At 39.7% G+C, this 13,369-nt stretch overlaps 1 protein-coding gene across 6 annotated transcripts in view; it reads left to right on the top strand.

Moving 5' to 3' along the window:
* SRPK2 (SRSF protein kinase 2) overlaps positions 1 to 13,369 on the top strand; it is a 140,148-nt gene that overhangs the window by 117,774 nt on the left and 9,005 nt on the right. For all 6 annotated transcript variants that reach the window (XM_050325143.1, XM_050325147.1, XM_050325142.1 and 3 more), the window contains 3 exons: positions 3,893 to 3,993; positions 4,087 to 4,194; positions 12,927 to 12,996. In XM_050325143.1, the coding sequence (XP_050181100.1) occupies positions 3,893 to 3,993; positions 4,087 to 4,194; positions 12,927 to 12,996 (279 nt within the window). The remainder of the gene's footprint in view (positions 1 to 3,892; positions 3,994 to 4,086; positions 4,195 to 12,926; positions 12,997 to 13,369) is intronic.

Here is a 13,369-nt window from a genome sequence, read left to right as displayed (position 1 = left end):
CTATCTCTTACTTCTTGTCAGATCTTCTCTCAGGCATATTGAATAATTGTGTAATATGCTGTGTTTTCATTCATTAGTGGTTCTTTCTGTGTCAAACAGTTCCTCTCTTAACCTTTTAAAACTCACCAGGGCATGTTGCCAACCATCAACTCATTATGACTCTTCTGTATTCAGCCTTGGTTTGGACATTTAAATTCTGGCCATCAGAACTGCTCCCATCCAAAACTTTTGCCTGTAAATCCTGTTTATTTGAAGACTTGGAAGGTGAAATCTCTGTGTCATTGTGAAGAGCTGGATTTTTGCCACTGAATTAAATAGCTTCAGGGTATTACACATAGGTCTTATTTATAGTGCCTGTGGCTAAATGATGAATATATGGGTTTCAACTTTAATAAAGAAAATACTGAGAGACTAAATCTGTAAGCGGATAGAAGAAAATGAGATAGCTTAGGGAGAAGATCACCGAGCCTGCCATCAACATTGTCACAGATGAAGTTACTAAATTTAAATAGAACTGTATTGAAAAATGCAGCCAAGTGTATTTCTTGGTTTAAGACTTTATGAGAGTAATTCACTCAATTTATTACAGAGTCAGACAGATAAGGTAAGAAATGTGAAATAAAATACAACTGAACTGAGCTGTATTTCTGGAAGATGCTAAGATCCAGGAAAATGAGGCTTCTAGTCCCTCTCCTTACACTCTGAAGTCCCTGGAACAATATACAGGAGGTTCCTGGATGCCTGGTAGTTTCTTCATTTGTTCTGCTGGCTGTATTTAAGCAGAAAGACTCTACTGCTGTTTTCCTGGGGTGATGTGTAAAATCCTCATGCCTCCAGGGAGTAAAGCCAGTTTTGTCATCAGGGAAGCGGCTTATCATAGAATCATAGAATAGATTGGTTTGGAAAAGACCTCCAAGATCATCAAGTCCAACCCTGATCCAACTCCAATTACTGTGTCATGGCACTAAGGGCCATGTCCAATTTCTGTTTAAAAACCTCCAGGGATAGTGAATCCACCACCTCTCTGGGCAGGCCATTCCAATGCCTGATCACCCTCTCTGTAAAGAATTTCTTCCTAACATCCAACCTAAACTTCCCCTGGCAGAGCTTGAGCCCATGTCCCCTTGTCCTGTTGTTGGTTGCCTGGGAGAAGAGACCAACCCCCATCTGGCTACAACCTCCCTTCAGGTACTTGAAGAGAGTGATGAGGTCACCTCTAAGGCCTTCTCTTCTCCAGACTAAACAACCCCAGCTCGATCAGCCTCTCCTCATAGGACTTGTGCTCAAGTCCCTTATATCCATAGCTGGAGAAACAAACCTACTTTATTCCTCCTTGATGTTATCTCATCGGTTCACACACCTTTCATGGAAAGAAAGGAGGACAGTAAATTCTCCCAGGCAATCAGCAGCAGGACAAGAGGGCATGAGCTTAAGCTCTGCCAGGGGAGGTTTAGGTTGGATATTACAAATAAGTTCTTTACACAGAGAGTGATCAGACTTTGGAATGGCCTGCCCAGAGAGGTGGTGGAAGATGAGGCTGGATGTGGCACTGAGTGCCATGATCTGGTAATCACAGTGGGGTTGGATCAAGGGTTGGACTTGATGATCTCAGAGGTCTCTTCCAACCCAGTTAATTCTATGATTCAGCAATAGCTCACTTCTGCAGAAACAGGAAAAGCTGAATGTGATGAATATTAATGGCATCAGTAATAATGTGGTGTTAAACAGTAATAAAGCATATGAAAGTATTTAGAAAGAAGAAGCATACAAGAGTTGCAGGCTATTCAGTATTTTTAAATGGTGCTACTTTTTCACTATAACTTTAATTAAGTCTACTTCTGTACAAGAAAAGGACACTAATCTCTAGGCATTGTTACACATTAGTAAGTGACATGATCTCATTTTTTGGGGTACTTGACTCATTTGGTGCACAGACCAAGTTATGTTCAGTAGATGAGCAGTTTTTATCTTTTTAAAATTTTCACTGCAGGACCAAATGCCCTGAAGATAGATCTGTAATTTCCTCATGACTCTTCTCCTCCTTCCAGTGTTTGAATGTTTACTGAGTACACTGTCATGCTGAGACTGTGAGAATTAAGGTGATATTTCTTAGGTTTTACGGAACTAGGACACAGAAGTGCTCACTAATTTTGTGCTTAGGTTAAGCTTCTTTAGATGCTTTTTTGAAAGTACTTACTAAAAGGTGTATTCCCTCTGACTTCACTTTCAGTTGTGAATGATCTGTGTTTGTCAAATTCATGATCCAAGAATTCATCTCTCAGAAGATACAGGACATAAATATCATAAGTTCCCAAGAAAAACACAGAAGTATGGGCACTTACCTATTACCTGCTCTGTTAGAAGACAGTTGAAGAAAGCAGTTTCTAATGTCATATTCAGATATTCTACTCATGAGGCTTTTTACCCCCCCTTCATTCCACTTTATTTACTGCAGTCCTTCACCTTCAGCAAGATGTGTGGGAAGAATTTATCTAGCACCGTCTTCTTTTTTTTTTTTTTTTTCTTTTTTTTGCAAAGACTAGTGAACTGAGAAAGGTCCTTTTATTTCTTGACTAATGCATGTGATTGTGTTAAAAAAAATTAGGCTGCACTATGCAGCGTGCTTGTAAGGGAAGACTTGAATATTAAGCTCACTAGTCTTACTAGTTCCTTTAAAGTATTTTACTTCTATGCCCTGTGTTGGTGCTTTTTATAAACTTGAGTCTTGGACTACATTCTAGCTTTTTTAGAGGACTGTTTGTTGAGGTCACTCCCCTTCTGTCTTCTGCTATTTAGTCCTGTATTTTCATTCTTTCTCTCCCCTGGGGGACCCTGCCACTTTCTTTTCTGGTTGGCCAGTATTCAGTGCTCTTCTGATGACCAATTCAGGCTTCCTGTGCCAGCAGTTGAAGATCCTCACCTGATTTCAGTCACTCCTGACTCCTTATTAGGACATCCAGTGTTTTTTCTTATTGTCTTGTATATTTTCCCTGTCGAATTCTTACACCAATTTAACAGATTGTTAGAACCACAAGTGCTTTTGGATCCAGTACCTCTTTCTTATCTTACCACTGATTTCCAATTTAGCCTTTGTAGCTCAGGGACAAGGAAACTGAGACCAGCTCTGCTGCTCTGTGGTTTGTGGGACCTGGTTCTGTCTTCCACGTTCAAGTCCTTTGCTTTCTTTCCGGTGCAGTTTAGGAACCAGCAGGTGACATGTCAAAACAGAGAGAAGCAGCTCCTCCATTGGTCTAGGTAGAGGATGTCAGTGTCCCAGGAGCCAAGATTAATTCCACTGAAGTTCTGCCTTTTCAGTCTGGATCATACTCGATGCAGATAGGACCTTCAGAGAACTTTGATTCACTGCTGAATTAATTGTGAAAAGGGTGACAGTCCCCAGGCTCTCCAATCAGCCAGGTTTTGGTGGGTCTTTTCCACCCTTGGGGCAGATTTAAAAAAAAAAAAAAAAAGTAAAAATCCAGACTAATTATATTTACTTTAGCCAGGCATGGAAGTGCAGGGTTTATGTTCTCAACCAAACTGTTCTGAGAGCGTATCTTCCACGTGGAGTTCTTGGATCTGAGTTTTAACATTTTCTGTCTGAATTCTGTCTGAATATGCACTGATTTTGCTTAGAAGCTACTATGGATATTCTAATAATAGTTGTTTAGTAGTTAAAGAATGCAAAAAATGTACACTTCAAGTGTATAAGGATATTTAGAAATCAAGGTAAGAAATCCTATTAATGTTGCTTTAATTTCTGGGAACATTCAGCAGATTATTTTATGTCTCAGTGTATGACAACACTGGATGAAGTGTCAAGGCAAAACTACTTAGAGATAACGAATTGTACACTCAAAATATTAACTATTCTGCATTTTGCTTGTGCTAGCAAAAACTCGTGCTGCTGACTTACTGGTGAATCCACTGGACCCAAGAAATGCAGATAAAATTAGAGTTAAAATTGCTGACCTGGGAAATGCCTGCTGGGTGGTAAGTGTAACTCCATCCTTTCAGCTGCTCACTGTTCAGAACAGCCCTTTTTGTTGTCCTTTTTTCCCATTAATGTGGTTCTTTCTGTTTTAGCACAAACACTTCACAGAAGACATCCAGACAAGACAATATAGATCCATAGAGGTTTTAATAGGAGCAGGTTACAGTACACCTGCTGATATCTGGAGTACAGCATGTATGGTAAGAACAATGCAATGTGTATTTTACAAGAGTAAACCTCCTAAGAACTGGTTTGTTTATTTAGTGAGGAAAACTGGTGGGGATGCTTTTGACATTTTGACATAAATACATTATCATGAGTCATGGTGTATCAGTTAGCTACTGATGATTTCTTCCCTTTATCTCAATTTCTCAAGCCTTCTTAATCAAAAGGAAGTAATTTGGAGAACATTTCTAATTTTCATGTGGTGCACTTTAAACTGGTAGTCAAAAACATGCAAGTTTAGAGGGAAATAGATGTATATTTTAAATTTCAAAATATAACTAAAATAGTACAACTGCATATTTCCTTCCAGTCTTAGAATCTGTGCTACTGTTTGCTGTGTTTACATTCTTTTCTCTCGTGTCAAGTAGCAAAACAGTGAAATACTTTAAATTCTTGCCAAGCGCAGTGAAAACATGGATTGGATCAGGTTTGCAAGTCACAGCTTTAGATTCTAAACTCTGAAGAGAAGGAATTTAGTTTATTAGTGTAAAATATGTGGTAACATTCTGTAGAATTAGTTTTAATATGGGAAATGGCAGATTTTAAAAAATCTTTGGAGAACCAGAAAAGTGGAAACTTAATCATGCAACTTTTTGAAACACTCTTGTTTGTAGTATCTCTTTGAGGACAAACAAGCCACGTGCATCTTCTCGTTAAAACCAGTGTGTATTTCCAAAAAATACATTAAAAATACCTTTGTCTATTTTAAAAGTGAAAACTTAATCAAATCTTTATATTTTACAAATACGTGTCTGAAAAGAGTAAGTGTGTGAGGAGGAGGAGAAGACTCAAATACTAGACACAGTTTGCAGGCGTGGGCGTTGAGAAGAATTGCACAGCTCAGAGGGAGAGGAGGAGGAGGATTGAAAGGAACATAAAATCCTACATATTATAAGCTCAGGAGGCCATGTGTTGGAAGTAACTAACCCATAAGTGAAATTAAAGTATGTTTTCTCTGGAGTTGAATACAAGCTTTTGCTCTAGTACAAGGGAAAAAAAGATCCATTTCCAACTTTACTCTTCTATTTGGGGACAAAATGTAGAAGTTTTCTCCAAATGTTCCACAGTTGTGTTCCTTAATGATTCTTCATCTTAACTAACTACAAAATCATTATAGAATCCTGTTACCTGATATTTTGTAAAGCCCAGTTGAACTTGATAACCTTTTATGGTATTATATCCTATATTCATGTTTCTTTAGGGTTGTACCTGCCCTTGCTAATTTTATGTACAGTCTTGTGGCTAAAGACACATAAAGAAGGCTGAGATGTGTCTAGGATTGTGTCTAAAGGTAGTGGGGTATTTAATAGCAATGTCATACCTGGGGAATAAAATATTCTTAAAATACCTGGGATTGCTCAGCCTCTTACACTTTCTCTTACATGTTATATAAGCATTACTGCTTTCTTCAAACTCAGGGAACAAAAAACTAAAGCATCATTGCCCCTGGAGGTATCTTAACTCAGATTCACAATTACATATGAAATATTTTAACCAGAAAATGATATTTCTGGGTTTTTGTTATGCAGGTTTTAAAGATAGCAGAGCATTTGAGACAGAAGCGCTTTAATTCTGTCTTCTGACATAGACTTTGGGTTTTTTCCCCTTAAAAAATGCAGTAGAAATTTTATACACTTACAGCACTGACACAGAGTTGTTGAATTCAGTTGTCATCATTGTATAGCTGTGTGAAAAACAGAGAGCAGGCTCTCAAGCTCACCCAAAAAATTCATCATTTGAAACCTCCCAGAACCTGCTTTCATTCCTGCGTGGCTGAGAAAATGGGTCAGAGCACTGTGAGCACTGATCCTGTATCAGATGAAAACCAGCTCTGAGGTAGGGATTGCCTTGAAGACCTTAATAGCTCTTTCTGCAGAGGACTTGTAACAGAGACTGACAGCCAGGGAAACATTCCTAATGTGGAACTGCAGACTCCCAAATAACTTATTTAGGCTGTCTTTGGAAATTATGATTTTAATCTCCCCAATCCCTAGAGCAGTCAAGAACTGTGAAGTACCAGAGTGTTATAATGCCACTGTAAACTTGCTTTCTCAGATTTGGTTTCCTTGTTGTACCTACTTGTGGTTTAGAAAATGCCCTTCTGGTTAACCTTGCCCTTTTTCATACTTAATTCACTTCGTTCCATAATTTTTACTGTTATGTGTGTTTTCAAAAGGATTGTCTGCTGGACCAGGAGGTGTTTCTCTTCAGCCAAAATACAGCTCAAGTACCCCATTAGCCATGTTGTCCAAGACTCGAAGAACAAAGAGAGGAATTTCTCATGTTTCTTTGCTTGTACAAGTCTGGAGTCATTAAGGGCATTTTTGGAAGCAGTACTATGCAAAATGAGTGGTCCAGCAACAAAATAAATTTAGTGCCCATAGGGTTTCTGTGTCAGAGATTTATGTGTGTGTAGAATGCATCAGTCTTTTTATGTGTCCTGCATTTTATGGTCAAGGACTTGGAATGCATGGTACCAGGATTCACCTGGGATCTTAACTTGGTCTTGTGCTTTATGGATCTCCATTTGAACCTCAGGTTTTCACTGCCTTGGGCTTGCTAATGAAATAGTCTTGCTCACTGAGAATAGCATTGACGAAGAGAAGCAAAGCTGCCGGTTCTTGTGTTGGCTTGTATTTATGGCCTAAAGTGTGGTAAGTGGAGCGCAGAGGTTGTGGTTTATCACAACAGCAGCAGACTGGTTTTTATTATCAGACCATTTGCCCATCAGTTTTACATAATCTTTAGTAATGAGGATGGAAATGATGTTTTTAAATGGGCTTTAGGCATGCAAAACATCTGTGTTCCTTTGTGCACAGCAACTTCCAGAATACCCCCTTAGGAGTCTTGCTTTTGGGACCTGTTATGTCATGTCTATGTGGAGAGGGTTCCTTACCTGGCCTCTGCTGATATGGATCAGTTTTGTCTAGGCATGAACTCCATGGTTTCAATGCAGCTTCCAGGAAAGAATAGTCTGTTTTATTGGTGTTGTCCTTAGTATGAGAGTAGCCAGAGTTTCTGGTCAGGAGTACTTGTGCTGGAAGCAGACTTAATCGGGGACGTGTAATAACTCCACCCAAATAGCACAAAAGGGCAAAATAACTCAGTGCTAATAACCTTGCAGTGCTGTTTCTTTGATGTTATGTCAGTGAATAAGCAGCACTGTAAGCCAGCAGCCTCTGAGCTGAGTCTTCTAATTTTAGATGGTTTGACGTGGCCCAGTTCTTGTACCCCAAACTTCTTCGAATCAGATTTAAAGGATGAACATGAGTATCCCCAGGCCAGTACCAGTCCTCTGCTCAGGTGATCTGAGTCTCAGAGTCTTTAAGAAAAACTAAATTAAAAAAAAGGAAGGAGAAAAAAAAGAAAAGAGGATGATGCATATCTTTGGAAGCTTATAATCAGTGCATGCACAAAGTGCTGGGGAGCTAATGAAAGAGGTTGGATGTCAGCGGGCTTTTGCAGACCATGACAGAGTTGTTCACTTATTCTGTGCTCGGCAAAGCATGCAAAAAAGTAACTTATATTTTTTCCCTAGACTTGGGTGACCTCAGGCTGAGTGGTTGTTGCTGTCATTTTCTGGAGGTTTTTAAATTTTGCTAGGGAAATTGTACAGTGCTCTTGTATTTTTCTTTTAACAATGTGGCCTATTTAAGTGGAATACTCAGCTGCTCTCATGGAAAACTAGACACTGGGATTTTCTCTCCATATTTATTAAATTCCAGGAAATGTTCCCTTGCTGTACTAAGCCCTAATTTAATTCTGCCAATGGGGAGGTGCATCTCTGTTTCACCCCCAAGAAGGAATAGATTTGGAGCCAGCAGTACCTTTGACAGGATTGAAACCACTCTTGATGATTTCATGTTATCAGGCTGAATTTCCACATTTTCAGTATTGAGAGGGTTGCTTTCTGTAGAGCAGAAACTGAACAGACACCGCATGATTTAGCATTTCCTAAATCCCAGAAAACATGGAACACAGTACTCCACTGCTGCTGCCAGGAAATCCTGGCAAGATGAGGGAGTTAGTACTGGCAGACTTCATATTGCTCCTGGAAATGACTGCGAGCACCACGATTCCCCCACTTTCCCTTGTTTATGCTCTGGATTGGAGACAGGAAAACACCTGAAGTGATGAGTCTCATCATGACTTCTGTTGTTCATCATGAGCACTCTTGTTTGAGCTGCAGGGAGGAGATGACTTTATCACAAGCTGGGACATGAACAAGATATGTTTTTAACACTTTTCTGAGGTGGCTTTTGTGGAGAGTTGTGATTCCTGCAATATCTTGTTTTTACAATAAGAACTATCAAATAGATCATAGCTTCAGATCAGCAGGAAGTCAGAGAAGGTGAAAATTGTACTTAGTGTTTTATCTACCCAAAGGGAATGTACATGATGAAAGAAAACACTAGTGAGTGTGAAGGGAAGGGGATGGGCAAAGAGCTTTCAAAATGAGGGAGGTGCTACTACAAGCAAGCAGGCAAGGAAGGAAGCTCACAGTGGTGGGTTTTTAGTATGAGCATTTCTGTTTGTGTGAGAGAACTCGGAGGAACAGAATAAAGAGTTAACAGGATATAGTAACTCAGGATGCTAAAATTAAACCTACATGTAGGTGCTTGTAGGTAACTGGGGGCTTGTGCCCCCGATTTACTTCTTTGTATGATGTCCTCTAGCGTGGGGTGGAGAGGTAACTGTCCTTAACTACTCTCGCAGTGTTGTAAGCAGGGAAAAATGATCATGTCTCCATGGGATCATGAGTATCATCATGCTAGTATGTGTGAGTGGCACATACCAAAGGTGTGATGACAAGCCTCAGCCTGCACAGAGGCAGTAGTTTGAGGAAAAATGGAAAATCAAAAATGTGGGTTTGAGAGAAGAAAAACCTGAAGTCGTTATGCACATATTTTTCAGTAGGCAGATACAGTACAGAATGCTGTTATTAATCACTGTACACCCTTTTTGAAGGTGGTGGGTGGACAACCTGAAACATTTAACAGAAAATGATTTTCCAGAGAAGCTGACTTTCCAAAGCAACCACTTGGGACGTGCGTGATTCTGAGATAGGAGTATGGCAAATAAAGGAACCCTTTTTCCTTTCCCAAGCATCCCATGCAAGTCTCTGTTTTGTGTATCTGGCCTTTCTTACCAAGCACTAACCATGCAAAATGCCTTTCATATTCTTTCCATTGCCTGGCTCTTCAGAGGGAGATGTCCATGGGAGAACAAACTGTCAGGAGCTGTGCTCGTGTCTCAAAAAGCTTTTTGCTCTTCTTTCCATGCTCCCACTTACCTGTGGAGCAGTGTTCTTAAAACCAAAGCAGTTACAGTCATCTCATTCACGTCTCTTTATTTCAGCTGGGGCAGAGAAACTCTGGCCAAGAGCCAGATCTCATCTGTCAAAATAATAATTCTGGCCTATAGCTTGTTGTTCTTTTTCAGTTGGAGCTTCAGTTCAGGGAAGCTGATGCAGTCCAAGAGAATTGTTCTTCTAGTCCTCTCCCAGGCAGCTTTCCTTAGGCATACATCCATTTTTCAATCACCAGATTGAGTACACAGCTGTCACACAGTGAAAATGTGGCTGTTTCCAGTTCTGTGATTAGACATGGATCCATAATATACAACAGCGATGCCAACAGTTCAGTGGTGTGGTAGGTTCATACACAATCGTGTGGCAGGAAAGAAACAGAGCCTCTCCAGAGCCTATAAAACAGCACTGTGACCATATATATGAAAGGTTCTACATCTGCAGATGGAGAAGAGCAGTTTAAGTGGGTTTCTGTGATAACCTTAGGAAAGTGGTAAGTAGGAATTGCCAGTACAGTCAGTAAGGGTGGATGATTGCCTTGGGCTTCTGTGCCATATGTTGAGTGTGCTGCATCTCATTTTTTTTATCTCTATATCATAAATGAAATGCTGGCTTCTGTTGAGGTAAATGTCAACATTAAGTAAAAAACATGGTATTTCGAAGTTGGAGTTTCTGTCAAGAAACTAGTTTTTATAAATTAATACTTTCAAAGGGAAAGTAAGTAAAATATGGTTAATCTGTATTTGTAGCATCATGAAAAATATAGCCAAATTTAGGTTTAAAAGAGATTTCTAGTAGTGTGCCTTTTTCTTGAACCAGGGTTGACGTGAAAATTAGGCGATTTTCAGAAATGAAATTTCACATGAAATTCAGAGCCTCATCCAGTTTAGGGGTACATACCTGTCAGGATGGCATTTCCACAGCCTTTCTGAGCAGCCTGTCCCAGTGCTCAGCCAAAGTATTGTCCCAGTGTTGCCAAAGAATTTTTTTTCCTTGTTTGGAATTTCCCATCTTGCAGCTCTTGTCTGCTCCTGAGGGAGCTGCTCTTCCAGCGGCACTGACTCGCTAGTGGGGTGGGCTTTCCATTGCACCGTGCCTTTGGACATGGGTTTAAAGAGCAGAAGAACCCTGACTGATACAATCCAGAGGTGTCATTGTCCTTCTTGCAGCTATTTATGTGTTTATTAGTGTATTTTTAATGCTGATTCTTTATGATAAAAACCTAGGTCTGGGTTTTATTCTTTCTTAAATGAGGCTCAGTTAATTTCTGTGTATTGTGTAACCAGTCCGTCCTACAAATATCTCAGAACATGTTACCAGGTTGCCACAGTTGAAACTGTGGGACATTGTCCTTCATGGATGCTAAGAATTATTACAAATATTTATCCCAGCACCTGTCTCCAGAGTTGTCCCTGTGTGCATCTGAGTTGGAAGTTTTTCATTCTCAGTGCAGAGTCCTTTAGGGAGAGTCAGGAAATAAATGTGAGGTGCTGTGGCTCCAGCCCTTCCTGGGATAGTCAGAGCTATACACAAAATGAAAAAAAGAAGCAGCATAATTTTGAAAAGCTTTAGTTTCTCTCCAGCAAGAGGGTGGTACCAATATCCCAAGTCTATGAGAGTTTGCAGCTCTTGTGATACACAAACCAATCTAAAATTCAGAGTATCACAGCGATATGTTACTTCTTGTACTCCTCTGTGAACAGTTTTTACAGTTTTTCAATTTAATCTTTCTAGTCCCACGCAGACATATCAAGCTATTAATACTTCATTTTTTGGGACAGAAACTGTATTCTTGTGGAGTCTACCTCTGTGGCTAAATTCAGCTACATTTTTGTTGTTCTCTGGGAATCTGTTACAGCAGTGAGATTCTTAATGTGCTCAGAAATCAGCCCCATCAGTGTGTGTTCTAGGAAAGCTGGTACCATGAGATATGGAGGGGACACTTGGATCTTCTCAGTCTTATGTTCAAGAGAATGACAATGTTCTCCGTGTTGTGTTTAGAGTCTCTCCCAGTGATGTCTTCTGGCTACTGTTAAAATTTATTTCAGTTTAGAAATCTGATGTTTTATCAAGTCCTTCAGACTTTTTACAGCTTTAAAATGAAAACTGTCAATGTTAAGAGCAGAATAAAAGAAAAAGTGAATGACTGTTTATTAAGTGATAGTGAGTTCAGAAATTAAAGGCTCATTCATAGGATCGACAGAAATGTCAACAAGGGGTGTTCTTGTTTTCTTGGCTGGTATGTGTGATTGCAGTGAATTATGTTGGCTGTAGCCCACTTGGATGACACTGTAGTTCACAGCTTGAAAAAGCCAAGTACCCATAAATAGGCTGAATTTACAGGTGATTTAACAACTCCAGATTATAAATTGGAACCGAAAACTGTCTATTTTCAGGAGACAGATATTTTGTAGTAAATGTTCTAACAGAATGAAGTCCCATCCTAGAACTGTGCCAGGAAGTTCTGCCTGATTTTTGGAATGGTTTTCTGGATCAGATGTTTTCCCAGGTCTTGGACATAGAAAATATTTTGGTGTTTAAACCACCTGGAAAAAATTAGATTCCTGTAGCTTCTTGGGCAATTGCTGAGCCAGAGCTGAAAGAGAATAATTTAACAAATTAAACTAGAGGAATCCATGTTTGTACACAAGCAGGGGCTCTCATAGGTACTTCAGTGCTTTGTGGCTTTTCATATTCACTGCACCCATAAAGAGAAACTCAGGTTTGCCTTACCATGGCACGTGGTTTTCATCCCATTGAAGCATTGCCATGGCCTGGAGGGATCAAATGTCATGGTGTCTGCTCTGGATTCCCCATCAGTGTCAGTCTCACTGTTTACCCCATCGTTGCAGTATTTACTTTGATGACTTCTGATTCAACAAAAATATTTTTAAAAAATTTGTTCTAGATTTTGAGTCTTTGAAGAAGCTTACCCTGTTTGCTAATTTCAGGTGGTTAATTATAGCTATAAATGGATTTTATTTGTGATTCAGCCTTTTTTAGTTCAGTCTCCAGTGTGCAATCTGGCAGGTAAATAGCCTTCAGATACATGTGTAGTTCTTATTATATATTTAGAAATAGCTCTGAGCCTCATTAAACTCCCACAATCTTGACATGATCACCAGACAACACATCAGGATGTAAAGCCAGGCCTCCAGCCCCAGGCTGAGCGTGGGGCTCTCCGGAGCCCAGGTTCCTGCTGCCCTGGCACTGCAGGAATGATGGTCCCCAGGTAAGATGGTCCCTCTGCTCAGTCTTAGATCCAGTTGTAGGCCTGGATTGAATGTTAATTGAATGTTGATTCCCTCTCGGTCCTGAGACAGCTGTGATGTTTTGCTGACATCTTATGATCGAACCCATTCTTTCTGAAATACCACAAACGTGTCTGTTATGTTATAGGCGTTTGAACTAGCGACTGGAGATTATTTGTTTGAACCACACTCTGGTGAAGACTATTCCAGGGATGAAGGTATGAATCTTCTGAGACACAATAAGAGTTTCTGCATATTTTCATACTCCTCTTCTTAAATTTCCAGTGAGCTTTTACAGTGGGGTTAAGTTTTGTGTTTGAGTAGAACTGTTCATACACATTGTTTTTGGAATATAAATATGATTTTTTTTCTTTTTAGTTTTAAGTTCCACCACTAGCAGTGGGTGGGCAAAAAGTCACTTCTGCAGATATTCATCTACTTAACAACTGCCTGAAGGAATTAAACTGCCCTTCTTGTAAGACTGCATATGTGTGGAAACCTGATTGAAAATAACAACATTTTAGTTTAGAAAAGAAACGACAAATTTGAACTTGATAGTATTTCCTCTTTATAAGAGTGACACTGGAATAA

Source organism: Myiozetetes cayanensis, unplaced genomic scaffold, assembly GCF_022539395.1.
Source record: "Myiozetetes cayanensis isolate MyiCay16 unplaced genomic scaffold, myiCay2020 scf3, whole genome shotgun sequence".
Lineage (NCBI taxonomy): Eukaryota > Metazoa > Chordata > Aves > Passeriformes > Tyrannidae > Myiozetetes > Myiozetetes cayanensis.
The sequence above is the reverse complement of the archived record's forward strand: the minus strand, read 5'-3'. Positions and strand labels throughout refer to the sequence as shown.